Source organism: Candida dubliniensis, chromosome 3 (assembly GCF_000026945.1).
Source record: "Candida dubliniensis CD36 chromosome 3, complete sequence".
In the NCBI taxonomy this organism is placed as follows: domain Eukaryota; kingdom Fungi; phylum Ascomycota; class Pichiomycetes; order Serinales; family Debaryomycetaceae; genus Candida; species Candida dubliniensis.
Window position 1 is genome coordinate 1,532,621 of NC_012862.1, and position 26,797 is coordinate 1,559,417.

The 26,797-nt window shown below is 32.8% G+C and overlaps 12 protein-coding genes across 12 annotated transcripts, besides 3 other annotated features; 6 read left to right on the plus strand and 6 right to left on the minus strand. All coding sequences in view use genetic code 12, as the record gives it.

Moving 5' to 3' along the window:
• Nucleotides 1–1,569: 1,569 nt before the first annotated feature.
• On the plus strand, nt 1,570–3,441 carry ADF1 (adherence factor, putative; the record flags this gene model as incomplete). Its single annotated transcript, XM_002419499.1, has 1 exon — nt 1,570–3,441. The coding sequence occupies one exon, from the start codon at nt 1,570–1,572 to the stop codon at nt 3,439–3,441; it is 1,872 nt and encodes a 623-aa protein (XP_002419544.1).
• A 134-nt stretch (nt 3,442–3,575) lies between these two features.
• Nucleotides 3,576–4,055, minus strand: CD36_86440 (cell wall biogenesis protein, putative; the record flags this gene model as incomplete). Its single annotated transcript, XM_002419500.1, has 2 exons — nt 3,576–3,869; nt 4,011–4,055. 2 exons carry the CDS (start codon nt 4,053–4,055, stop codon nt 3,576–3,578), a joined length of 339 nt encoding a protein of 112 aa, XP_002419545.1.
• An 89-nt stretch (nt 4,056–4,144) lies between these two features.
• Nucleotides 4,145–4,347: a mobile genetic element (3' end, 5' truncated in 3' UTR).
• Nucleotides 4,348–4,863: 516 nt separating this feature from the next.
• Nucleotides 4,864–6,398: a mobile genetic element (truncated LTR, preceded by end of POL ORF and PPT.).
• Nucleotides 5,369–6,034, plus strand: CD36_86450 (retrotransposon tca4 polyprotein, putative; the record flags this gene model as incomplete). The annotated part of the gene is made up of 1 exon (XM_002419501.1): nt 5,369–6,034. The coding sequence occupies one exon, from the start codon at nt 5,369–5,371 to the stop codon at nt 6,032–6,034; it is 666 nt and encodes a 221-aa protein (XP_002419546.1).
• Nucleotides 6,399–7,341: 943 nt separating the features above from the next.
• On the plus strand, nt 7,342–8,112 carry MAA (galactoside O-acetyltransferase, putative; the record flags this gene model as incomplete). Its single annotated transcript, XM_002419502.1, has 1 exon — nt 7,342–8,112. The coding sequence occupies one exon, from the start codon at nt 7,342–7,344 to the stop codon at nt 8,110–8,112; it is 771 nt and encodes a 256-aa protein (XP_002419547.1).
• Nucleotides 8,113–8,345: 233 nt separating this feature from the next.
• Nucleotides 8,346–11,411, plus strand: CD36_86470 (ubiquitin-activating enzyme, putative; the record flags this gene model as incomplete). The annotated part of the gene is made up of 1 exon (XM_002419503.1): nt 8,346–11,411. One exon carries the CDS (start codon nt 8,346–8,348, stop codon nt 11,409–11,411), a length of 3,066 nt encoding a protein of 1,021 aa, XP_002419548.1.
• Nucleotides 11,412–11,515: 104 nt separating this feature from the next.
• On the minus strand, nt 11,516–15,466 carry HST6 (ATP-dependent permease, putative; the record flags this gene model as incomplete). The annotated part of the gene is made up of 1 exon (XM_002419504.1): nt 11,516–15,466. The coding sequence occupies one exon, from the start codon at nt 15,464–15,466 to the stop codon at nt 11,516–11,518; it is 3,951 nt and encodes a 1,316-aa protein (XP_002419549.1).
• Nucleotides 15,467–16,103: 637 nt separating this feature from the next.
• On the minus strand, nt 16,104–17,039 carry CD36_86490 (nuclear envelope integral membrane protein required for nuclear transport, putative; the record flags this gene model as incomplete). The annotated part of the gene is made up of 1 exon (XM_002419505.1): nt 16,104–17,039. One exon carries the CDS (start codon nt 17,037–17,039, stop codon nt 16,104–16,106), a length of 936 nt encoding a protein of 311 aa, XP_002419550.1.
• Nucleotides 17,040–17,279: 240 nt separating this feature from the next.
• CD36_86500 (DNA repair protein, putative) lies at nt 17,280–18,158 on the plus strand (the record flags this gene model as incomplete). The annotated part of the gene is made up of 1 exon (XM_002419506.1): nt 17,280–18,158. One exon carries the CDS (start codon nt 17,280–17,282, stop codon nt 18,156–18,158), a length of 879 nt encoding a protein of 292 aa, XP_002419551.1.
• An 18-nt stretch (nt 18,159–18,176) lies between these two features.
• Nucleotides 18,177–18,794, minus strand: CD36_86510 (conserved hypothetical protein; the record flags this gene model as incomplete). Its single annotated transcript, XM_002419507.1, has 1 exon — nt 18,177–18,794. One exon carries the CDS (start codon nt 18,792–18,794, stop codon nt 18,177–18,179), a length of 618 nt encoding a protein of 205 aa, XP_002419552.1.
• A 181-nt stretch (nt 18,795–18,975) lies between these two features.
• On the minus strand, nt 18,976–19,998 carry CD36_86520 (uncharacterized protein yor352w homologue, putative; the record flags this gene model as incomplete). Its single annotated transcript, XM_002419508.1, has 1 exon — nt 18,976–19,998. One exon carries the CDS (start codon nt 19,996–19,998, stop codon nt 18,976–18,978), a length of 1,023 nt encoding a protein of 340 aa, XP_002419553.1.
• An 809-nt stretch (nt 19,999–20,807) lies between these two features.
• Nucleotides 20,808–22,977: a mobile genetic element.
• A 569-nt stretch (nt 22,978–23,546) lies between these two features.
• On the plus strand, nt 23,547–25,052 carry CD36_86540 (vacuolar import and degradation protein, putative; the record flags this gene model as incomplete). The annotated part of the gene is made up of 1 exon (XM_002419509.1): nt 23,547–25,052. The coding sequence occupies one exon, from the start codon at nt 23,547–23,549 to the stop codon at nt 25,050–25,052; it is 1,506 nt and encodes a 501-aa protein (XP_002419554.1).
• A 614-nt stretch (nt 25,053–25,666) lies between these two features.
• Nucleotides 25,667–26,344, minus strand: CD36_86550 (methylene-fatty-acyl-phospholipid synthase, putative; the record flags this gene model as incomplete). Its single annotated transcript, XM_002419510.1, has 1 exon — nt 25,667–26,344. The coding sequence occupies one exon, from the start codon at nt 26,342–26,344 to the stop codon at nt 25,667–25,669; it is 678 nt and encodes a 225-aa protein (XP_002419555.1).
• Nucleotides 26,345–26,797: the final 453 nt, after the last annotated feature.

Below are 26,797 nucleotides of genomic sequence, written 5' to 3' on the forward strand. Positions count from 1 at the left end.
ATTCCATCCCATTTTTCATTCTCATCGTAGCCTATCATTTTACCCATTCTCTCTATTAATTACTAACGAATACCTACATACATATATATATCTACATATACTGCCACTTTATTTTCAGTTTAATATTCTAATTTATTATAACACAACTAATTTTTTTTTTTTTTTTTTCATTTCTTATTGTTTGATTATCTTTGCTACCAAATATCATCAGCTTATAAGAAGACAATTATTTTGTGGTTTCATAACTTTATTCATTTGTCATCACACATTTGCATTTGATTAGGACATCTTATTTATAACACAATCAATCTTTGCCTTTCTTATCCTATTTGGAATCAAAAAACAATAAAAGACTCCCACACTTGTGACTAGAAAACACAAACGAAAATCATTATAAATATTATTGAATCCATCTGGCGAGTGTTGATTTTTTTTTATAAAATTTTTTTATTTTAATAATATCCAACCAACAACATATAATATTAATAATATTATAACTGGAGTCGATAAGTGGTATAATTTTTATTTGGTTTTCAATATTTTTGGTGATTGTGAATATTATATATCGTCTTTGAAACCATTACCAATTGAGATAATCCATTATATTTATTGTATCTTGCATTTGGAGATAATTTTCACATAATCGAAATTGGGCATCTTATAGACTGTTACTCCTCCTGGTTTGTCCTTCTATCACTAACCCCAACCATACAATCACTTGGAGCATTGGGATAAAAAAAATTATTCGGTTTCATCCAAATATATAATAATCAATATCCTCCCCCTTATACATATTTGGTTTTGATTGCCCTTCATTTTTTTCTTCAAAGTTCCCTTGAATTACTACCATATCTTTAATTCTCCTTATTAATATCATTTATTTTTTTCTTTGTCGGGGGGTCTATTTTAACTTATAGTTGTTTAAATCCATTTTTAGAAGATTCAGCGGCGGAAAAGAAAAAATTCCACCTACACACACTCACTCAGATACACAGATCCACACACACACACAAACAATTGATTAGCAAGTTTATCTCAATTACAACCAATTGGTCAACCAAGATTATTATTATTTTTATTGTTGTTACCGTTAAAGAAATAGTATCCTAGAAAGACCAAGAGAAGGAAAGATTAAAATTTAGAACTTAAATTTCTAAACCGAAAGAATTTTTGTATTTATTATTGTCAAAAGTCTAATTTTATCTCGAATTATAATTTTCAATTCGGTTTCTTTCAAATTATTATTATTTTAACCTTTCTTTATAATTGTCATATTTGGTTCCAAAGTTTTATGATAGTTGAATAATATCAATACTATACATTCCTATCATTTTACTTCTGAAAACCATCAGACAAGATACAAGAAAGATTTGTTTAGAGGGAGATATCAAAGTCATTAAGTCATTGAACCATTAGACTCCAATAACCAACTAACCAACCTTAATCCCATTATATCTGGGATTTGATCCTTACTTGAAATCCAAATTCAAACAAACAAGTACTAAAAGAAATACAATTGATATTTTTTTTTTTTTTTAAAAAAGGGAAAAACATTAGTGTCCATTATATATGAGTTCATTTAATTCTAACCCAAATCCGGCGAATACTCAAAACTTGTCCAGTTTTCAATTCCAACCCCCTAAAGAAGACGTTATATTTGATCCACATCAAATGCTGCTATCGGTACCGCAGCTGAGGTATTACGCTTCATCATTGATGCAACAACCGCAACAACAGCAACCACAATCGCAAGCTTCTCAGCAGCAGCAACAACAACAACAACAACAACAACAACCGTTCTTGATGAACATACCTCCAGCATTTACCCAATCTCAACCTCAACAAATGGTTTATGCCATGCCACCACTTCAAACCCAACAATCGTCTTCATCAACAGCAACAACAAATAATGTAGTTCCATCTCACCATTTCAATCAACAGCAACAGCTGCAACAATACCAACAATTGCAACCCCAACAGAATAATATGCAGTTTTTTGATAACGCCATACCTAATTATTTAATTATGAATCAAACTATATCCCCAAGTCAAACACAAACAACTACTCAACCAAATGTTCCTTACTACAATTATTCTACCCAACCCCAGTTACAACTGGCTCAACCCATACCACATAGTCAACCACAACCACAGCCACAACCACAACCAACACAACAAAGATCCAATAGAAGTAGACCGCAATCAAGCTTTTCTAAACCTAGAGGTAGCAGGTCAACTGGGATCAAAAAACAGTCACCAATCACACTGGGCAGTACTGGTACTGGCCCTGCTCGAAATACTGGTGCAGGTATAACAGCAATTGCTAATAGCACTATCAGCACTAACAATAACAACAAATTGTCTGTTTCCGCACCAGTAAATGTAATATATGCCAATCTTCCTGAGAGACTTCAACAAGTATTACCGGCACCGCCGTTATCACGCGCACCCGTAAGGCCTGATGTAACGGTCAATTTGACATCAAAACGAGCCAAAAGAAAATCGAAATTCACTCCAGAACAAGATGACATGATTGTTAGTTTGAAGAAAAAGGGGAAATCATGGGTGGAAATTGCCGAAATCACTGGTGTGGGATCATATTTAGCTGCACGGAATCGTTTTCAAGTTATTGTGGGTCAACAAGGAAATAACAATTCAAGTGCTTGGGATAATACTGATAAATTGTTTTTAAATCAATTATTGGATGCTGGAGAAATAGAAAAATGGAGATTTATATGCTGTGAATTGAATAAACTGACCAATAAAAATTTCACCGATTATGAATGTCGAGAAATGATTCGTCAGTTGTTTTGGATGAATCCTGCTAGTTTTGGAGTTAATGAGGAGACTATTATTGAGTCCCAAAAGGAAAAGAAATTGACTGAGAAAACAATTGAACAACGTGAGCAACAACGTAAAAAGAGAGCTTCTGCTAGTCATTCTTCCCCTGATTCAGCTTCCGTGAATACTACTGCTACTACTACTACTACTACTACTACTACTACTAATAATAATAATAATCTTCAACCTGAAGTTAAATATATTGATCCTCAGTATAAAAATTATCAAAACCAATTGATGCCAAGTCAGAATACTGGATCTAATGCTACCAAGATTTCCTCAACTACACCACCACCCCCACCACAATCATTACTGAATAATATCAATACGATCAATAAAAATATTGCATCGTCATCACTTGGTAATGCATCTTTTCCTCAAGAACAACAATCATTACATTCAAACCAACATCATCATAACCAGCATCACCAACATCCACTTCTCCATCATCATCAATACCAGCAGCAATCTTCATTACCTCCACCAACAACTATCTCATCTACAATTCCCACATCTTCACTTAGCATGCAACAACAGCAACAGCAACAACAACAACAACAACAACAACAACAACAGTTGTATAATAAACAATTTTACTAAGCATGTCTACAAATATTTCGTGTAGTATTTAATGTAAGGGTTTATATTTTTTTGTATACATACATGTAACTACAAACTATCAACATCGCCATATTATTAACTCCCCTAAATTGTAAATCTTTTCGTGTCTCCTCTTAGGATTGCTTTTCTTGTTCCGCCAATTTACGTTGCACAACATTGATTTTATCCTGAGGCAATTGATTAGGTTTATCAACTCGAGTCCCAACTCTAATATCACTCTGGATCCTAACAACTCCCTGCTTTTCATGCAACAATTGGTGCATCTGTCCAATCAAATCCATAACTTGATCCCAAGGTCCAGCAATTGTGGTTCCCGCGGAATGTAATGTGGTTTCAAGGGGTGAATCACGGGCTAGTTTGGTGATAGCAGTAATTTCATCAGATACTGAACTAGAATTGGTACCAATCTAAAAAAAAAGAAAAAAAAATATTTCAAATTAGTAATTTGGGACTAGGAAGAAGGTATAATGTTATATTCAATTGATGAATCGGATTATGTGGTGCAATTCATCAATATTCATACAATTGTGAAGTTGAATTATACATACTGGTATTAAACAAATATCTGCTAAACAATGTAATGTTACTGCCATTATTGAATGTGAAATGATTAATTATGTTAGATATATGAAGTAGCAGACAGGAGGTTTAACCAAGACAAGTTTTTTTTTTTTTTTTTTTTTTTTTTTTTTTTTTTCTTTCTCAACATATATTTAGTCCTTATATACAGGTATATAACTATAAACATACGAGGGGGTTTCAATCATTTATTTTAATAAGTTCAAGATGGAAAACCTTTTGAGGCCATTTTCATGGAAAGAAATACTCATAGTGAGAATCTCTTAAAAACCATCGTGTATGATATGTGGTGTGTGGTTTATTATTTTTTTTTCAAACGGTTCTTCTTTATCGTTAGAAATCATGAATTTTCGACAAGGGAAACATACAACTTCTTCAGAAGACCATGTATTTCTATTCTTATTGAATATGCAGCGTATCAATTAATCTAGTTTAATTATTAATTAAATGATAGTATTACTAAAAAACAAGAACATTTGTTATGTGGTGTACGGTACCCCACTGTCAGTTCTATCTTCAACTAATGGTAATCAAACAAAAGAGATATAGATTAACTACATCTTTGGGTGCAGTTGAACATGTCTACAGGTCAATAATTCTTCTTTTAACTAATAAATAACAATTAAACGCTTGTATTATATCTAAACATTATACTAAAACATTGTCAATTTCTAAAGAATTGATTCGCTATTGTAAGTTGATTAGTTGAATTAAAAGGTTTAATAAATAACATTGTCTCACAACCTAGACATATCAAATGCATACTTCCAGGTCCCGCTCAACGTTATCAGAGAATATTCACAATCTTAATAATACCATGATCATGAGGGTATTTTCATGAAAAGGGATGGGAATAATGTTATCTATATTGCTTTGTATGTGGATGACTTATTTATTGTGGCTTCGTCAAACAATTAATTCAACGAGTTTCTAAAAACTTTGGAAGGAGTTTTTCGTTTGAACTACCTTGGTCCCGTTAAGGAGTACCTTGGGGTAGAGTTCGAGAGAACAGATAAGGGTTATAACCTAAATCAGAGGAAATTTATTAAAAATATTCTTGAATCTTTTGAACTTACTCAGTGCACTGCGAAAACATTGCCCAGGCCTCCAACGGACACGACCACATTTCCAGTCGAAAGAGGAAATGACAAAGATCACCTACAAGTAGAAGATACTCCGAAAGTATTGGAAGGTAAAGATCCTAAGGTATATTAGAAAGGTGTAGGAATGTTGCCATGGGCTCTGTATGAATGCTAGGCCTGACATTTCCTTCGCTACTAACGCCCTTGGCATCAAAGCCAGTTCTACAACCAAATAAGACTACAAGATGTTATTACACTGTATTAAATACCTCAAAGGTACTTTGGATTTAGGATTGCAATATACTAAAGGGAAAACTAAAGATTATGGTGAAGATTTTGTCATTTATGGTTTTGCTGATGCTTCATTTGCTCCACCTGGTGATAGAAAATCCATATCTGGTTATGCCATCTATGTCAATGGAAACTTGGTGTATTGGGGCACCAAGAAACAAAGATGTATTACCGAAAGTTCAATGTCCAGTGAGATAATTGCTCTTGGTGAATGTACACACCGAATAATGACCGTTCGAAATGTTGTGAAAGCATTAGGTCTTAGACATAGAAAGGTTATAATTTTCGAAGACAATCAGCCGTGTATAAAGGTTGCAAACAACAGGAAAATAAGTCACAGCCGTAGATCTGTTGACATCTGCATAAAATATATTAGGGAACTAGTACTCCAAAAAGGTGAACTTGGTATCTCATATATCAACACTGCTGACAATGTTTCCGATATTCTTACCAAAACTACTGGGATGCAAGTTTTTCACAAGTTAAGGCCATGGCTTATGACTGATGCTAATTTACTGCTGCTTCATGAAAAATTGATGATAAATTATATTGGAAGAAACAATCCGGAACAACACTTTCTCCAATTGTGTCAATCAATCAACCTCGAACCTTTGGAATAAAGATATGACTAGGTCTTGGCGAGTTTTCATTGAATTTCAAATAATATTAGTTTGGATTGGGACCCAACTGATGTTGTATTTATTCACATTTTGAAGATGGAAAGCTAACTTTAGTGAAGTTGTGGAAAAGTAAATATTGGTTGTGTCATAAAAATGAAACTTGGATAAAGATATGTGCTGAACAAGTAGTGGTTAGGTTTGGAATTGAGGAGTATTTGGGTAATGGCGATTATGGGTGAGTCAGTGGTTGACAAGTTGTGGAGGTAGCCACTAGCAAACATTTTCTCAAAGTTTCAAGGGGAGTGTTGTGAAGTGTGCTGAACACAAAGTTATATGCAGGACTGGTTTTGTGTCACGTGTGAGAAATTCGGTGGTTCCTCTATAAACAAAAGTCCTTCAGTAACATGTTGATACAAGAAGAAATCTGTGCCAACGAAACTGTTTTTTTTTTTTTGTTGAACTCTTTTAAATTGACGTCGAAAGTCGTGCCACCGACAGAATAGCTCATTAAGAATGGTTTTCTTGTGTTAGTAAGAACATGACAATTTTCACATGATATAACAACTATTTATTTCAGTTCCAATTATCTCTACAATTAGAATACAACAATGTCTCTATAGCCTGTCATTAAATGAATAGACCTTACATTTGTTCTGATGATGGGAGTAATTCACCGAGAAAGTCATCGTGAAGCGGATTTACACTAGATCCTCGTTTCCTGACTTTGATTTCCCAAGATTCTTTGAAGCAAAGCATTTTACAGTTTCTAGTGAAGCCATAAAATTGGCTACAAAGAGTCAAACTTTATCCAAAAGCATACACCCACACTTAATTCCCAAATTAATCTAAATTAAGAGTCAACTGGTAATCGCTTCTTAATTGTATTCCCAGAAAGTAAAAAAACATTTAGTGCCCGTAAGCGCTACCAATCGTGAAACTTCTTTGGCGTACTAGTAGAACAAACAGAACAAAAACCAGAGCTTGAATCGTGAAGCCATGCTTATTTTGGACTATCTGTGACTCGTTGTTTCGGATGACTAACCTTTTTCGAAAGTAAATTATTTTGTCCCATTTTGTTTACCTGTCGAGGGAGGGGAAAGATGTCCCACGAATAAAGTTTGTATTCTACCGAGAAATTTTCCGGACAGATATGTGTAGCTCCTCCTCACCACCACCAGCGCCACCTCGACAAAAAGAAAACAGTTTATGAGTATATAATCTGGATAAAATGTGAATACTTCTAATTCTTAAAATATTTTTCACCTACAGTGCCAACGTACTCTCCTTTAAGCAAAACTTTACCAAATATGCCCACTTTCAAAGACAAAGAAGATTTCATTAAGCAAACGAATGTCAAGGCAGAAAAGAACCAAGAATTAATCAAGTTTGCCCGTGACAACCTTAACCATTTACCATTCACTGAAAAAGACGGAGGTGCTTGGGAAAACTATGAACGAATGATCAGTGGTATGCTCTATAACTGCTTGCAGAAAGAATTAGAGACAACACGTATGTCTTGCAGAGATTATATGTTGGATTATGGCAGTTTCAGAACTAGAGATTATAAAACAACCCAAGAATTTCTTGATGCAAAATACAAACATTTAGAAAGCTTTATTGGGCATGTTGGCAAAAGTGCATTTATGGAATATCCAATCTATTTCGATTATGGGTTTAACACTTATTTGGGCGACAATTTCTATTCCAATTACAATTTGACAATTTTGGACGTTTCCATAGTGAGAATTGGCAATAATGTCAAGTGTGGTCCAAACGTATCTATCCTTACCCCAACACACCCAGTTGATCCCACTTTACGCTATGATCAATTGGAAAACGCTTTGCCTGTGATAGTAGGTGACGGGGTCTGGTTGTGTGGAAGCTGTACCATTCTTGGTGGGGTAACAGTTGGTGATGGCAGTATCGTGGCTGCTGGTGCTGTTGTCAACAGGGACGTTCCACCAAACACTGTTGTTGCAGGAGTTCCTGCAAGAGCAGTGAAACAATTGGAACCTAGAGACCCTAACTTTGACACAATGGCAGTGTTGAAAGAATATGGTATGGGTTATATAGATTAGTAATTAGATTTGATATAATGCACACGACCTTTACATTTGCTGTTTTTTTTTTTTTGCCTTCCATTCCAGTATGTCAAACTTCTGTTAATAACGTTGCGTCTTTAACAAATTTATAATCCGCTTTCCAGTTTTTCTTTTTTTTTTTTTCCTTCCTTGCTCCGTGAATTGTTTTATTACAAATTGCTTACTACCATTTATTTCTTTGTCACAGTAGTAACAAGCACGAATACAGGATGTCCGATAATATGCAAATAGATTCTCCGTCCCCACAAGAAATTGACGAAGGGTTGTATTCCCGTCAGTTATACGTGTTGGGTAAGGAGGCCATGCTTAAAATGCAAAATGCCAATGTCTTGATCATTGGACTCAATGGATTGGGTATAGAAATTGCTAAGAATATCGCTCTTGCTGGGGTCAAGTCATTGAGCTTATACGATCCTAAACCAGTATCTATCACTGATTTATCCACCCAATTTTTCTTGTCCGAGTCAGAAATTGGCCAACCAAGAGATGTTGCCAGTCGTGAAAAATTGGCTGAATTGAATTCTTATGTTCCCATCAATGTTGTTGACAATATAAACGAAGAAACTTTATTGAAATTTAAATGTATTGTGTCAACAAACATCTCATTAGAAGAACAAGTTAAAATCAACAACATTACACACGCCAACAATATTGGTTACATAAATGCCGACATTAAAGGATTGTTTGGTCAAATATTTGTGGATTTTGGAGACAAGTTTACCGTAATTGACCAAACTGGTGAAGAACCATTAAGCGGGATTGTGTCTGATATTGAAAAAAACGGTACTGTTACAATGTTGGATGATAACAGACACGGTTTACAAGATGGCGATTATGTCAAGTTTGCCGAAATTGAAGGCATGCCCAAGTTGAATGATGGAAATCCCCACAAGGTTGAAGTTTTGGGGCCATATGCGTTCAAGATTAAGATTGATGACAGCTATGGTGAATACGTAAAGGGAGGATTATACACCCAGGTTAAAGTTCCCAAGGATTTATCATTTGAACCATTAACCAAGCAATTGGCAGCTCCTGAATATTTAATTTCTGATTTCGCGAAATTTGACAAGCCAGCACAATTGCATTTGGGGTTCCAAGCCTTGCATGCATTCCAAACCAAGCACCAAGGTGAGTTACCAGCACCATACAGTGAACAAGATGCAACTGAAGCCTTCAGATACGCTGAAGAATTGGCTACTCAAAACCCATCAATTTTGGGTGAAGACAAACTTGATGAAAAATACCTTAAGGAATTGTTCTACCAAGCTCGTGGTGATATTCCTGGAGTTGTTGCATTTTATGGTGGATTGATTGCTCAAGAAGTATTAAAGAATTGTTCTTCCAAATTCACTCCTATCAAACAGTGGTTATACTTTGATTCCTTAGAATCATTGCCTTCAGAAACAGAGTATCCAAGAAACGAAGAAAACAACAAACCAATTGGCTCCAGATATGATGGCCAAATTGCAGTTTTTGGTAAGGCATTCCAAGAAAAAATTGCCAACTTGAAAGTATTTTTAGTTGGTTCTGGTGCCATCGGTTGTGAAATGTTAAAGAACTGGGCAATGATGGGATTAGGATCCGGACCAGAAGGTAAAATTTTTATTACTGATAACGATTCCATTGAAAAATCAAACTTGAACCGTCAATTCTTGTTTAGACCTAAGGATGTTGGCAAAAATAAGTCTGATGTTGCTGCACTAGCTGTTCAACATATGAACCCTGATTTGAAAGGTAAGATTGACTCTAAATTAGACAAAGTGGGACCAGAAACCGAAGACATTTTCGATGACAAATTCTGGAGTCAATTGAATATTGTTGTCAATGCTTTGGATAATGTTGAAGCTAGAACGTATGTTGATCGTCGTTGTGTCTTTTACAAAAAACCATTGTTGGAGTCTGGTACCTTGGGTACTAAAGGTAATACTCAAGTTGTCATTCCAAACTTGACTGAATCTTATTCATCATCTCAAGACCCACCAGAAAAGTCTATTCCGTTGTGTACTTTGAGATCATTCCCAAACAAGATTGATCATACTATAGCTTGGGCTAAATCGTTATTCCAAGGTTATTTCGCTGATTCTCCAGAAAGTGTCAATTTGTACTTGAGCCAACCAAATTATGTGGAACAAACTTTAAAACAAAACCCAGATATCAAAGGTACTTTGGAAAGTATTTCCAAGTATTTGAACAACCGCCCTTACACTTTTGAGGATTGTATTAAATGGGCAAGACAAGAATTTGAAACCAAATTTAATCACGACATTCAACAATTATTGTACAATTTCCCACCCAATGCCAAGACTTCGACCGGAGCTCCATTCTGGTCTGGTCCCAAGAGAGCTCCCAAACCATTGGAGTTTGATATTAACAATAAAGATCATTTGGATTTCATTATTGGTGGAGCCAATTTATTAGCATTTATCTATGGATTGAAAGAACCTAATGCAACTATCGATGATTTCAAGAAAGTTTTGGAACAAGTTGTTATTGAGCCATTTCAACCTAAATCAGGAGTTGAAATTGCTGCCACTGACGCAGAAGCTGAAGAACAAGCTAATAATCTTTCTGGATCAATCGACGATGAACAAATTAGAAAGATTGCTGCTTCTTTGCCTGAACCAAGTACATTGGCTGGTTACAGATTGACACCAATTGAATTCGAAAAAGATGATGATACCAATCACCATATTGAGTTTATCACTGCTGCATCTAATTGTAGAGCATTGAATTATGGTATTGAAACTGCTGATGCTCACAAGACCAAATTTATTGCTGGTAAGATTATTCCTGCCATTGCAACTACCACAGCCTTAGTTACCGGGTTGGTTTGTTTGGAATTGTACAAGGTTGTTGATGGTAAAGATGATATTGAGCAATACAAGAATGGGTTTATCAACTTGGCTTTACCATTTATTGGATTTTCTGAACCAATCAAGTCAGCAGAAGGTAAATATAATAACAAGAAGTTTGATCAAATTTGGGATAGATTTGAACTTAATGGTGACATTACATTACAAGAATTGTTAGATCATTTTGAAAAGGAAGAAGGCTTAACTATTTCTATGTTATCTTATGGGGTGTCACTTTTATATGCATCATTTTTCCCACCTAAAAAGGTTAAAGATAGATTAGGGTTAAAATTAACCAGTTTGATAAAAGAAGTCAGTAAGAAAGAGGTACCATCCCATGTTAAGCATTTGATTTTTGAAATTTGCTGTGATGATGAAGAAGGTGAAGATGTTGAAGTTCCATATATTTGTGTGAAATTATAAACTAACAACAGTATAATTATTTGATATAAATAACTAACAACAGAGATTTAGATCTATTATACAATTTGTATTCTTTTTTTTTTTTTTTTTTTTTTTTTCATTCTTTATATCACGGTTTTTGTAATCTTGGTAAACTCACCATTATTGGAGGACAATTGTTGAAAATCACCTCGCTCTACAATTTGACCATCTTTCATTACTATCAAATTATCGGAAATTCGCATCAATTCTCTATCATGAGTAACAAATAGTACAGTCAATTCGCCATGTAAGGAATTTACCACATCGATGATAATTTTAGTAGTGATTGGATCTAGATTTGATGTGCATTCATCAAGAAGTAGTATTTTGGGGTTACGCAATAACGCTCTAGCAATAGCAAGTAATTGTAATTGTCCACCTGAAAATGTAAATGAAGTTAATGATGATGCCAGTCTTGTATCGTCATTGTCGTTGTCATTGTCGTTATCACTATCATTCATGACGGTTAATAATCCTTGTGGTAATGAAATTATAAATTGATAGAGATTGACCAATTTTAGTACTTTAATAATTTCAATATCGGAAACCGACAGTGAACTAGTATTAATAGTAATATTTGTGATATTGATTCCATAAGTTAAATTATCATATATTGAACCACTGAAAAATTTCGGAAATTGAGGTACTATAGCTATTGTTTGACACAATAAATCACTGTTGATGAGATATAGATCCTGGTTAAAAATTTTAACAGTTTGATTATGATATTTGTTGGTAGTGTTTGTATCGGAACAAAGCTTGACATCATACAATCTAAACAAAACCTTTAAAACTGTTGATTTACCTGATCCTGATTGTCCAACTATTCCAATAGTTGTAAATTTCTTTACATCAAACGAAATGTTTTTCAATTGAAGCATGTGCGGTGACTTATTATTAGGGTATGAAAAAGATACATTATTGAAACTGATAGCTAACGTATCATTATCGGTTGTTACTTGTTTAAATAATCCATTGCCTTTAATGGGATCGACAGAATCAGTAGTATCACAACTACTCTTGGTAGTTCTTTTCCTTGTTGAGCTAATACTATGGTTTTCATTTACCTCTAATGTGGGAGTAATGTCCTTTAGTAATTTCACAATAAAAGTGCCAGCTCTTTGACCTCGTGTAATTTCGGGTAATTGATGAATCAATATTGATGCATTGTTAATGGTAAAGCTTAACAATGTGATCACTTGTAAGAGCTGAGAATAATTATATTGGTATTGACTTATTAGTTTCATACCATAGAATAGAATTATTGCTTGACCAATGGATGAAAATAGATCAGAAATTGCAAATCCAATACCAGTTTGCAATGCTCGATAAATACCAACAGAATTTAAAGCTTTCAAATCTTCTTTGAAAATGGTTTCAAAATATTGTTGAATATTGAAAATTTTTATAGTTCTTATTGTGGTTATGGTTTGATATAGATCTAGCTCCACAGCATTCACTTTACATTTATATTTATTCTCAATTGATTCTAAGATTTTGCCATAAAGAATTGTAACCAAAAGTACCAATGGAACAAATGAGATCCCTACCAATGCCAATTTCCAACCAGAAACAATCGACCAGATTACTCCAATCAATGTCATGGACATCAAGTTGGCTAATAATGGGAAGAATTGAGAAATTAAATTCCTCAAGTCCCTGGTATCATTCATTAGTAATGCAGTTATTTCCAGCGAACTCCAATTCAAATCAAATCTCGTGAAAAATGACAAATCTTGATTATTCAATTTGGACAAAGTTAATTGTCGTAGAGAAACTATCCAATTTTCACCACAATAATTCAAAATAAATTCTGACAAATAACTTGTAATTCCTGTGAAAATAGCAATTGACAATGATATGCAAGACCAATGGAGAATCTTTTGGGTTGAATTCAACCCTATTGAGGTATCCAAGGATGTTGATAATAATTTGGAGAAACAGTATGAAAATACTGGACCTGAGACACCTTGCAAAATAGATAAAAGAATACCAAATACAAGTAGCCATTTGCCATTGATTGTTGAGCTACAGTATTTAAGTATTGACAAAACACCCATTAGTTGCTCATTATTCGCGTCTTCTTTAATTTGAGATTCTAAATCCTTGAGAATATAAGGGTTGGTTTTATAATTGTATTCTAAATCCAGTATTTTTGTATCTTGGGGGAGACTTTGATTAGTGGTTATATTTGATGATGTTTCAATACCTTGAGATTTATAATGTTGGACAATGTCCTCATTTTTGACCTTCTTAAACTGTCCCTGGTTCTTGACCTTTCCCTGATCCAAGATAATGACATATTCATCATCAAGTATATTTTCATATTCATGGGTGATAAAAATAGTTGTTTTACCAATTCTCCAATTTTTCACCTTTTCAATAAGACCTTGCTTAGTTTCAGTATCCAAAGCACTAAAACTTTCGTCCATAATTAAAACTGGTGAATTTTTCAAATATGCCCTAGCTATTGAAATCCGTTGTTGTTGCCCTCCAGATAATGTCAACTGATTGATTTTCATGTTTAAATCTAAATCCAGCAATAAGGCAAAATGAGCCGCCTGTTCAATCAAATAATCAGGTATTGCTTGCAAACTATCATAATCATCAACCACAGCAATGGCTATATTTTCTGCAATTGTCTTATCATTAAATATCACCGGATTTTGTTCAAGCAAAGTGATATTTTGACAAATATATTTAGGGTCTAGTTTATCAATTGAAACTGTATCAATCTCGATAGTTCCACGCGACACAGAATACATTTGCATCAAGAGTTTTGCAATAGTTGATTTCCCAGACCCCGATTTCCCAATAATATAATTAAATTGATTCTGTAAAATTTTGAAAGAAACATCCTGCAATATAGCAACACTATTTTGTGAACCAGATTCAAACCAAACATTCCTAAAATATATTGAACCAATTTCAAATGGTGGGTATTTCAGGTGTTGTAACAATAATCTTGTATTAGATGGGAGTTGCAGTAAAAACCCAGAAATTTTATCAGACGCAGCATGTCCAGTATTTAAAATTGCTAACAATTCTGTAATCCCAGAAACTGCTTGCCCAAGCATTAAACAAGAACTAAAACAAGTAAATAATTGATTAATTGTGATTGTATCACGTGACAATAGATAGTTACCAAACCAGAATCCCTGAACAAACATCATAAGTGTTAAAGTTTTCAAGACTGCTGTATTTGCAGCAACTGCATGACTTAATTTATAATAGAATTGTGCCGATTTCTTAATTAATTGTTTGAATTTGGTTGATTCAATATGTTTGCTATTGAAAAATCGAATCATTTCTGGATTAACATAACACCAGTTGAAGGCTTTACTAGCTTTTGATGTGATCTCATTTTCATCCTGTTGAGCTTTATAAGTGAGTTTACCAAAATACCAACCACAAAGTGCCATAATGGGGAAACTTGCCATTATTATCAAAGTAGTACTCCACGATTGGTAGAAAGACATAATCAAAAGTGCCAAGATCAACACTATGGTTTGAATTAAGCTAGCCAAGATTTCACCATTACAAGATCTTAATTCTTCAATGCACCGATTAATTTGTGTTAAATGTCCAATTAAGTTTTGTTTGGAATCGTACCATGATTGTGATTCATTAATGATTTTATTGTAAATTTGTAACCTTGCTCTTGATTGTTGGATTTCACCAAATTTAAGCCACGTGAACATGCCTAGCCACACTAGTATCATTTTGGAACATCCAATACCAATTAAGCCGACACATAATTTGACTATATCTAGACTGAAAGTTTGATTTGATTGATCATGTAAATAAAATTGTGAAAGTTTGCCCATTATTTCCCCATAAATATATGTATTCATTGGCGTTGCAATTGCTGAACCACCCATAAGTAAGATCCCAACAAGAATTAGTGGCCAATCTTTAGAATAGTTAACAAACATGAAAACATTCTTTGAATTAGTAGCTAGTGACTCAGGTGGTGATCTCAAAGATGAAGATCTTTTGGGGAATGACAGCTTTTCAGATTTTTCTTGAAACATAGTTATAATATTCTCTTGATGGTTGTGGCAGAGAATAAGAAGAAAGAATAACAATAAGAACAATAAAACTAAAATAAAAGAAATAGAAGGTTTCGTCAAATAGGTTTTATGAATAGATATTTATAAGTCTATATTATGCCTTAGAAGATGTAATTTTTAACATGAATTACACCCCCCCTGCCTGTCTACTAATTTACCATTACTACTACCATTACCCATTAACCCACCTGTTTCTTCCATTGTATAGGTTCTTTTTTTTTTTTTTTACTTTCTTTCCTTATCACACATAAACTATTTTTGCAACTAATATTTTTTCGTTACCAATTAAACCATTACTATTTCCTAATTGGGACAGGACAATTATGTTGAACCCCCTTTTTTGTTAATCTTCTTCTTCTCTTCACCTCCTCCTCCACCACCACCACAACAACAACAACATCAATAATAGGAATAAGAGCCAATAATATAAGCTTTTTAACTGACCATAATTTAATGCATTTATTTTCTTTTCTTCTTTTTTCTATCATTAACATTATCCAATCTTTCTATTGTTCACGTTTCAGTTCAAAAACATCTTCATAGAATAAACACTCAAAGTAAAAAAAAAAAAAAACCAGTCCCCCCCCCCCTTTATGATCTAATCTGAATTTGTTTTGGTATCCAATTTCGATTCTTGATTCACATTGGACTCTAATTTTTTCAATCGATTAATTTCATTATATTGGAAATTGCCAATAATATAATAATTCGACACCAAATTGATTATAAGAAATATTAATACAATACTAATACTTTTATAATTCAATCTATTGAAGAATGAATTAATAATTTCTGCTAATATTTCACTTGTCAAATTTGATCGACTAATCAAAGATGGATCTTGATTTTGACATTTATCCAAATAATTACATTCTTGTTCAATTGCTGGTGGTCGAGTAGATAGATGACATTTATTCAAGGTATATTGTTTCAGACATTGAGCAATTTCGTCTAATAAATCAAGTGTCAATCGTTGAATTTTGATACTTATATCCTGTTTAATGGTTGTATATGTTAGATAGACAATATAAATAATAATACTGACCATTATAACATTAGAAAATAACTGGAAATATAATGTTAGAGTATATGGTGTCATCGGATCTAGTAGTATGTTTTGAACTTGTTGGGTTGATCTAATAGTCAAATCCTCGTTTTTGGTTTCTTGTTGTCTCTGTTGTCGTAGGGGGTTGTTCAGTGGGGTTAGCATTATTTCAGGATTCTGTTGCTTTTGGGGTGTAAACATTGTGTATGCCACATTGACAGGATTGAATTCACCATTCTCTTTGCTGGCAATTTTCAATTCAGGGTGTGTATCAATAATTGAATCCAATTCGTCAACATCTTTATTGGATTGCTGTTGTTGGTTCTGATGTTTTTCGTTTGTTGGCAGTATTGTTGAATTGTTATTTATAGTCGTTTCATTGACAGTCACATATTCGGTAAAACTTGTTTGTTGTGGTTTTCTTTTAATTGGTGTGGATTCCAGGGCTATTCCTGAAAAAGATATATTTGAATATTCTTCAGTTATCATATTAATTTGACAATGACTGGGTGGGTAAACGTTGGAATGGAATTAAGGGTAATATTTTTTTTTTTTTTTTTTGTTGGGGGAAAAAAGCTAAAAACGTTGAAGATTAAACATTTTGTTTTGTGTTTTACTCCCTCATCGGGCGCGTCTTTCTTCCATCACCTACCTACCACGATGATCTTTTACCTCCTCCTCTCTCGCCTCCCCAAGTAAACTCAGGATCATTAAACAAACACGACTTAAATGACAAAGAACTTGGACAGTTTCCGATATACAGGGACTCAAAATGTTGACAATAACAACAAACCGTACAGAATAACCAAGTTACTACCAAAATTGAAAACAAAACGAAGAATCGAAACCAAACTGTCTACTAATAACCAGAAATTATCTGTGAACCTTCCTGATTTAAAACCTTCACTAAATGATCACCTACAAGTTTTATTTGTGGGATTTAATCCGGGTACTGAATCAGCGATTCAACAACATCATTATGCTCATCATTCGAATTTATTTTGGAAATTATTCAATCAAAGTCAATTACTACATAAAGTGATATCGAAAAATAACCAACAGGAAGAACAACAGATTGTACTCGACGATTCAAATGATCAATTTTTAAATCATTTACTTGAAAATGGATGTAATGCTACTCATGATTTCAAATTAATTAAATATAATATTGGATTCAGCGATTTAGTGTTACGAAGTACCGCAAGAGCTGATCAATTGACAATATCGGAGAAATTAGAAAACGTTCCTCGATTATTACTGGAGTTTAAGCTGTCTCGTGTGGAAACCATTGTGATTGTGGGAAAAGGAATTTGGGAGATTATAGTTAAATATTTTATGAAGGAATTGAATATTAGTAGTACGAATTTTAAATTGACTAGCAGCAACAGTAATAGAAAAAGCGATGGTGGTAGTGCTCCCAAAAATTTTGAATGGGGGTTATTACAAAAAGGATCAGATTTGACTTATAATTTAATCATTGATTCTATTTACAAACATATTGACGAGTCAAGTAAAATATACATACTTCCCAATACTTCGGGGCTTGTGGCGAGTTTATCATTCGATGAAAAATTGAAACTTTGGCAAGACATGGTTAATGATTTATAATACTTCGTAATATCTTGTTTATTTCCAAACTTTATAGAATAATTGATCTAAATCTTTATAATAGGATTCAACATTTTTATCATTGACGTTTTGACCTAATGAACCAAAATTTTTAATATATAGTTGATCTAAATGATACCTTATAAATTGACATTGCTTTATATTATAACATTTGGAATAATTCAATAATTTCAACCCATCAATGGTCAAGTTTTTACACGATTTATAATTTTTCAACGCTTGATTTGGGTTTGTAGTAACATTATCTTCAGAAGAATCACTATTACTATTAGAATTAGTTGAATTAAATAAATTGGACCAAAATTGTGATATCGAATGATTATTATTCAATTGAATCAAATAATTTTCAATTTCAGCACAATTTATTTGTGCCACTATTTTATAATTGTTTTGAATTTTATAATTTTCAAAATCTAGCAATTCTTGTTCAGTAGTAAATTGTGGTGGGAGCTGATTGAGTATATCATTAACTATTCGAGAATATTTATCTAGCTCAAATTTGTTGGAATCTTGAAGTGTCTCTTGTTCTAAAACCTTTTGTAAATCACTTGGTAAATCTTTTGACAAATCATTGAGCCTATCATCGCTATTTGATGATTTAGTAAACGGCCACATTGGTTCTGAGAATATATTTGAAGTATAAAAATACACTGAATGGCAAATGATTGAGCAGAGATTTTCAAAACCAGTTTTTTTTTTCCTCTCACTATTGTCAATATGTTTTTTCTATTCCACCTATTTTCTTTCCTATATTCCATTACAAATACATATTACATACCTAACAATATCAATATCGTCAACTTCTTTCTAATATTCCTTCAAATAATCTACTTATTTCCAATTCAAATATAGTCAATATATTAGATGTAGCAACATTGTCACTATTACTCTCTTGATTCCTTTTCAACCTAATACGAATGGCATCAATCTTCGATATGATTGCAATTCTTAATCGAGTGACAATTGGTAATAAACGAGTCAATTCAGTAACATTCATTTTAATTAATTTAGTTTGCTGATTATCATTATTCAAAACAATATTATACCCATCAATTAAAAAACTCAATTGTAAATCGATTTTTTGCCAAAATTTGAAAAAAATCACTAAATTTTGCATATTAATATGTAAATTATTATTATTTGACCAAGATTCATTGAAAAGCGTCTTGTAATTATTCACATAATCTTCCAAGTCACCAAGAATTTTTATATAGTATTCAATTTGCCCATATAAGACCAGTTTTTGTTGTATTGATACCCAAATAACACTAATTACCGTGGACAATTCTTGTAATAAATGAATCAACGAATAACTGATTTCCAGTTCGGTTTGTTGTTTAATGAATTTTCTTTGTATCTGTAACAATGTTTCATCGATATAATTGATTAATTTTGATTGCTGGGCCGACGTGATTTGTGTCAGATTTAGATTGGTTAAAGTATTATGAAAGTCCTGTTTAAGCAATTGATAAGATTCAATAAATGGTAATGTAATTTGATGTAGTTGGTTGATTTCAACATCTTCTAAATCAGAGTCAGCATTTGTAATAGCACCATTGACATCGTTATTGGATGTACCTTCCGACTGTGGTGGAAGTAAAGCATCGTTTGTCGAGTTTTTGGGTAAACCTTTATCATTACTATTGTCCTTTGAATCTTCCACCTGCATCTCCTCTTCTTCATAGAGGTCAGGATTCAAATCGATATTGGAGTCTGCTAGTAGAGTATTTGTTGGCACACCATTAGTTAATTCTTCATTTGGAGCTGGGTGTATTGGGGTAGGTGGAGATGATATATCATTAGTATTATCGATATCCATAGTCTAAAATGTAATCAAAATTGAACAGGAGTTAAATCTTAATAGTTATAAACCTTTCTTGGTGTTTAAAACCGATTCTACTGAGATTATGTAATTGAACAAAAACAAAAGCGAAACCCAAAAGAAAAACGACAGCCACTTAATTTATGGTCGTGTACAAATATCAATTCTTGTATTACTACACCAGTTAATTTTAATGGTTGCAAACACTAGAAATAGCAACGTAGTACTGTCTGGGTAGATAATTTAAGAGGTTATTTAATTTAACAAGGGAAGTATACAACGGCAGATAGGTTACAAAGGCCAAAAAAGAGCAAGGATCAAAACTGAAACCAAGAGTAATCACTACAACCAAAACGAGTATTGGGCTGCTTCCATTTAAGTTTTAGAAATACACTCTCTTTGAAAGGCCAGTCTGTATAATCAAACAGGGTTATTGGGAAACCCAATTATTCCTAGTTTAATGTGATTTACAAAAATTGCAATCAAGAATCAGAGAACAATGAATTTTCATTACACCAAAAATGATTGGGACAACAATATTTATAATCCCGTTATTTCCTTGGCCAGCTTTGAAAAGCAGACTAAAGACTAAGCAAAGAAAGACAATAAATATTCTTTCTTCTTCTGGAGGAGGTAGAAAATAGACAATCCAGTGTTGATTGAAAACTGCAAGAAGAATAGTATTGAAATCTAAATTGGCAGAATCTTAAGTTTACAGTGGTAGCTGCAGGGATAAGTTGAACTTGCCACGTGACAAAAATGTGTTCAGTCGCCAATATTTATTGAGCACCTAGTGTGAAAAAATAGATGCTATCTATTTTGGCGGTGAATTGACAGGAATTTCTTTTTTTTTTAATTACTGCATGCATATTTCTCGTGTGATTTTCAGATTCTCAGTTACTAGTTTAGGAAGAAAATTCAATAAAGAGTCATCTTTTCTACTGCAAAATATGTATGGAGCCGGTTCGAAATTAGTATTTCTATTACTATAAATAGAAAAAATATGCAATTATCCTCCCCTAAATTTCCTTTTTTGGATTCTTTATCCCTTGATCTTTGCCTAGGTCGACAACTCTAGGTCGAAGTGGTACTACTTCCTCGCACTAGAGAATTGAACTCGGCCCCATCTCTTCGGCTTCTCATTTCAAGTCTTAATAATTTATACTCAATAAAACAAACAACTACATATAAAATCAAACTTTATATAAAATAATAAGAACAATTCATTCATTTAATCTCCTTCGTTTTTCTGACTTGTTAGTATATGATAAGTTTCTCTTGCCAGAAGATAAATGTTTCAAATCTTTCTTAAGTACAAGGTACGTTATATAAATATCATTGAACTGGCTTTTTTCGTATAGCTTTCGTCTTTTAATATCAGCAATTAATTCGGATAGTTGGGGGAGACCGTTCTCCATATCATCGAGTTTCTCAAAGTTATCTGCACTTATTCTTGATATATTCAGCATATTCTGACTTGTTGAGGCTGCTGTATTGTGAATTGCTAAAGCTGTTGTATTGTGATGTGGAGGTGGCAGTGAAGTGAGCAGCTCAATTAAAATAGGTTATAAATCTTTCAAAAGATGCATATTTATTAAGAAAACTTTGGATATCATTTTCAGTATTTTCTGGATTGAATAAAATATGCTGCAAGTCTTTTATTATCAGGTCATGAGTGGCCTTTGGTCGCTGCTTGTCTTCAAAAACTACAATTTGTTTTAATTTCAGAGCCACATTTTGGCAACTTCTGTAAATTGGATCCAACATTGAATTAACCAATTTTTTGCTTAGCCGACTATTATGGTAGTAGCTATTTGAAAAATCATGGTTATGGTTATAAATCCAATCAGCAAACCACTGTTCCCCTTTATGTTTCTGCTGAACTATGATTTTTGCTGGACAGTTTATTTTTATGGATTCTTTTCTGTTTCTTTTTTTCACAGCAAATACATTGTTGATATTGTTTTCATTCGCAGCTTCACTTTGATTTTGTTGATGGTTTAAACTTGTTTGAGTATAGGAATCACCACGGTTGCAGTGGTATTCCTCGTATTGCACAGCAGCGTTCTTGTGACCGTGAGAAACCTTAGGCTACTTTATGTGATATGACACATTAATTATGATCAAATCATTAACTTAAACTCATCTCATTGAATACAAAACCTCTATAAACAAGTATATACTTTATAAAAACTCGTTTATGCCCTTGATATTGAATCATAAATCCCAATTGGCTGGAAAATGTACATCACACTAACAATTTATCTATCTGTAATTGTTGAAGTGGAAAACTAGTTTAGATCATACCATAACTTCGAGTAAATGCAAATTAATAGCCCTCAGCCCCTGTCAAATCAAGTTAAATGATCCACTCAACAGCCCTAATAATAAGATTTCATGGATAATGAACATGCCACTCGCTATTCAATCCTCAAAATAAAAACCCACTTTAGCATCAAGCAATTTGAGCAATAACATCCGACAGAAATTGTCAAATAGAAGTACACCATTCTTGAATTATTATAACTCACCAAATAGCAATTCCAAAAGTTTGACACCTACTGGTCAAACAAAAATCAATAACTCATCTATATTAGTTAGTTAGTAAGCACAGTTCTTCAAAAACAAGGGTATTAATCATACATATCATGACTTAAAGTATCTGTAATCCCAGTAGCAGTAACTATTTGATTGATTTATGATGGAAACTAATGGATTGATGAACGAATGGTGAAAGAAGAAGGAGAAAAAAGTGGTGGTGAGAGGAAAATAATTGAGGTCACGCCAGCCTGGCATTTATCATCATGAAGAAGAAAAAGGACAGAGCAAGGGATGAAAGATATTTTGGAGGTAAGCAAAATGTAAACAAAAAAATGTAAACAAAAGGAGTACAACATGCAGAATTCTTATGCTCAAATATGCATGTTATCGCCATTGGCAATTTTCTGTCAATTCACCGCCAAAATAGATAGCATCGAAAAAATAAGGTCACCTGTTGTTGGTTTTACGTTTCAGCAACAAACGCTAAAATGAAACTTTGATGCCTTTAACGTATGTATCATATTTGAGAGTCAAGTGGTATCTAATGCGTTGCTGCTAGCCACACCTACAACCAAAGAAAAAGAAACGAACAGAAAACTGAACTAAAACCAAAATCTAAAATCATAATGAAATAAATTGTTATTGTTATAGTTGAAATGATTTTGAAGGAAGGATGGGGGGGGGGTGTACATATATTTTTGTCAGTCATTCAGTTTGTTTTTTCTTTATCAATCAACATCATCTAAAATTCTATTTATTTTTTTCACCACTATTTCTCTCCTTCTTTCTTTTCTTTTTTAGTCGTAACATTTTTTTTTTTTTATTATTTTTTTCGTCTCATTAAATTCTCAATTTTTTTTTCTGTATTCTGTCTTTTTCTTCTTTCTTTATCAACTTATTTATTCATCTTATTTATCCATATTTATAATAGCAACTATATTCAATTAGCTCATATAGAAGAGAAACAAATAGACGAAGAAAGGAAGATAGGATTTACAACAAATATGCCAGTAACAGAAATAGATAAGAAGAATCAGTCACTAGACCAACAATCTCAGTCTGAACATTCACAATCACAAACACAATCACAGCCATCTTCATCCCAACCACCTCAACAGCAGCTAGAATCACAACAACTGCCTCATGTTGATGATATAGAGTCTACCAACAATCTAATTGATAGTTTAACTACTCAACAACAACAAGAACAGTTATTCAACAAATTACAACAATTGCATCAGCTGCGCAATCAAGATTTCGTGTCCGATGATGAAATTACACAATCACACTTCACCGATAACTCCACCTATTATGGCCCGTTACACGACAATTTTTTTTTCAATTCTCAATCGCAATCACAACCACAACACCACCACGAACATAACCACCAACGTTACCATCCCCTTTCTCAACAGCAACAAGAACAACCCAATAAGTTGTTACTGTCGGAAGACAACTCACATGTTATAGATAGCGAACAAAATACATTGTGTCCAGTAATTCATAACGGTGGTGCTTCCTTCAACTTGCCGCCAGAAAATGGTGACCAAAACCACAAACACGATCTCGAACTACAGTTACATTTAAAACAACAGCAACAAGAGGAAGAGAAACGTCTTCGACAACAGCAACAAGAAAGGGAATTAAGGTTAAACAGTCAAGTGAGGAAAGGGTATTCTTTAGATTATTTTGATCAATTTAATAATGTGAGTAATGTTATAAACAACTATCAAACATCAGTGTTTAATAATAGATATTTACAACCAAATTCCCTGTTTATTGGTGAACAACAATCTGGCAAGGCAAGTTTCCACATTAAAGTTGAATTTAAGACTGTTGATTTATTCAATTCGATGGTGACTGGTTTTTTGCAAATAAATGGGTTAACCGATAAAGATTCTGAAATCACGACATATTTTAAAGGAGAAATCATAAATAATCCATTAAATCATTTTACATCGAGAAACAATAATGTTGAAAGTGAATATGACGTTGGTGCGAACAGTTTTGAAAACCATTCCATACAGAAATATTCATTTGTAACGGAAAATAAACAATGGGGGTCATTTGCTAAAAATGATTTCGAGCATTGGAAGAAATTGACTCAATCAACTACATTTTTATCTGATGAAGAATTGATGAAACGATTAGAAAAAGTTCAGCGAGGAGAACAAGATGGTCAATATATTTATATGAGATGGAAAGAAGAATTTTTGTTGCCCGATTCGAGAATTAAACAAATAACAGGAGCTTCATTTGAAGGTTTCTATTATATTGTTTTGAATATTGGTGGTGGTGGTAGTGATAATGACCGTTATGGTAAGACTAGGTCCTTGTCTAATTCATCATCATCATCATCATCTTCTTCTTCTTCTTCTTCATTATGTGATGGATTATTACCTGGTGGTATAAGTGGATTGTATTATCATAAATCATCAGAGAAATTCCAATCATTATCACTTCGCCATGTTAATGATAAGGAAGATATTGGCACTTTTGATTTTCTTTAGAATAATTACGTGATTCCAATTTTTGCATTGCATAGAGAGAAAGTTGTCTATTATTTCGATTCTTTCATTTTCCTTGTTTTTCAGTTCACAAAGTTACTTCCACTTCTATTATTTAAATTCCCTTTTATCTTTGTTTTTTGATTGATTTGATTTGATTTGGTTTTCTGCTTGTTTTTTTTTATTTTATTTTATTTTATTTTGAGTAATGTTTCTATTTTATATTACAATTCATTTCATTTACATTTGAAGCTATTTCCTTTTTTTTTTTTTGTTTAGAATCATTACTATGGTAGGGGTGATAAAGCCAAGAGCATTATATACATTGACTGTTATTAATTAAATAAAGTTTATAATTTAATTCAAGTTTAGTTTTGCATTATCAGATAAATTTTCAGAATTCTTTGTATTTATTTTGAAATGTTGAATTTATATGTAGACAACTATTTACTACACAGTTGATAAGACAAAAAATCATCAAGGAACCAAAAATGGAACTCTCCATTAACGTTATGTATATGTACATGTTGAAGTAAATAATGATAAAAGAAAAACTCTAGTCAAAAGGAAGGATGGCTTTGGAGAATATTGTGTTGAATCAATACCACAATATTGCTTTAATCTAATTTATCTCTTCTATTAGCATAAATTTTAGCAGTGAAAGGTTCTTCAAACAATAATGCAATTTTATACATAACAAACACATAAATTGCCACGGCAATCCCTGCTGGTTTCCCATACCATAATGCTGTTGCCAAAAAACATAAAGTACTACCATTATACATTGGGTTATCATTAATATTGAATGGGAATCCAGTGACACGATGATCCATTAAGATACCAAAATAATCACCCAAATAAGTACCTGTTACTCCTAAGGCATACATTGAAGAGATAACAAGAACATTACCAAAGGCAAACAATGTAACAGCCAATGATTTAATTATAACAGAATCAATTAATGGTTGATAAGTAGGTTGAGTTTCTAATGCTTGATAATAAACATGATCACGATAAATTCCCAATGAAAAAATTGTGATTGCTAATACATAACAACCCAATTTAGCCGAATTAAAACAAATTTTGGTTAAAAAATGGGTTTTGTATTCTAATCGAGCAACAATATTCCAAAAAATTGGATTAAAAGAAATACAAATGATGGAATAAATCAATTGGTTTTGAATGATATCATTTCCAAGTCCATTTGCTTTTAAATCAATGTATTGAGGGAAATTTTTTACCAAGTATATTAAATCACTTGGTAATGTTGAAAATTCTTGAGCAATTGATGACATAGTAGGGGTGGGGACTAGGAGTTGTTGATAAATGTATATGTAGATACTATTTAATAAACAACAACAAATGGATTGAAAGAAAAGAAACAAGGTTTTTCAAAACAAAAAGAAAGAAAGAAATTGTAAATGTGAGTTGGAGTTGAAAAAAAAAAAAAGTTTAAATTATCAAATTGATCTCAAATAGTATTTATTGTTCAATGTGAATAGTATGCTCAACATTTTTCAATCAAATTTGGTCTACTCGAGTTTTAGGTTTATGTTCTATAACTATCATTTGAATATAAATAAATACATAATCTTCTTAACTAAATTGATTGGGAAATCTGGAGTATTTTAATTCACAAAACAAGTTTTAGTTTTTTAGCATGTGAAAAAGTTTAAGGCAACTTTCCCAACGATTTTCCCGTTGGTCACGTGATAACTACACATTCATTATCCATCGGTTTTATCATT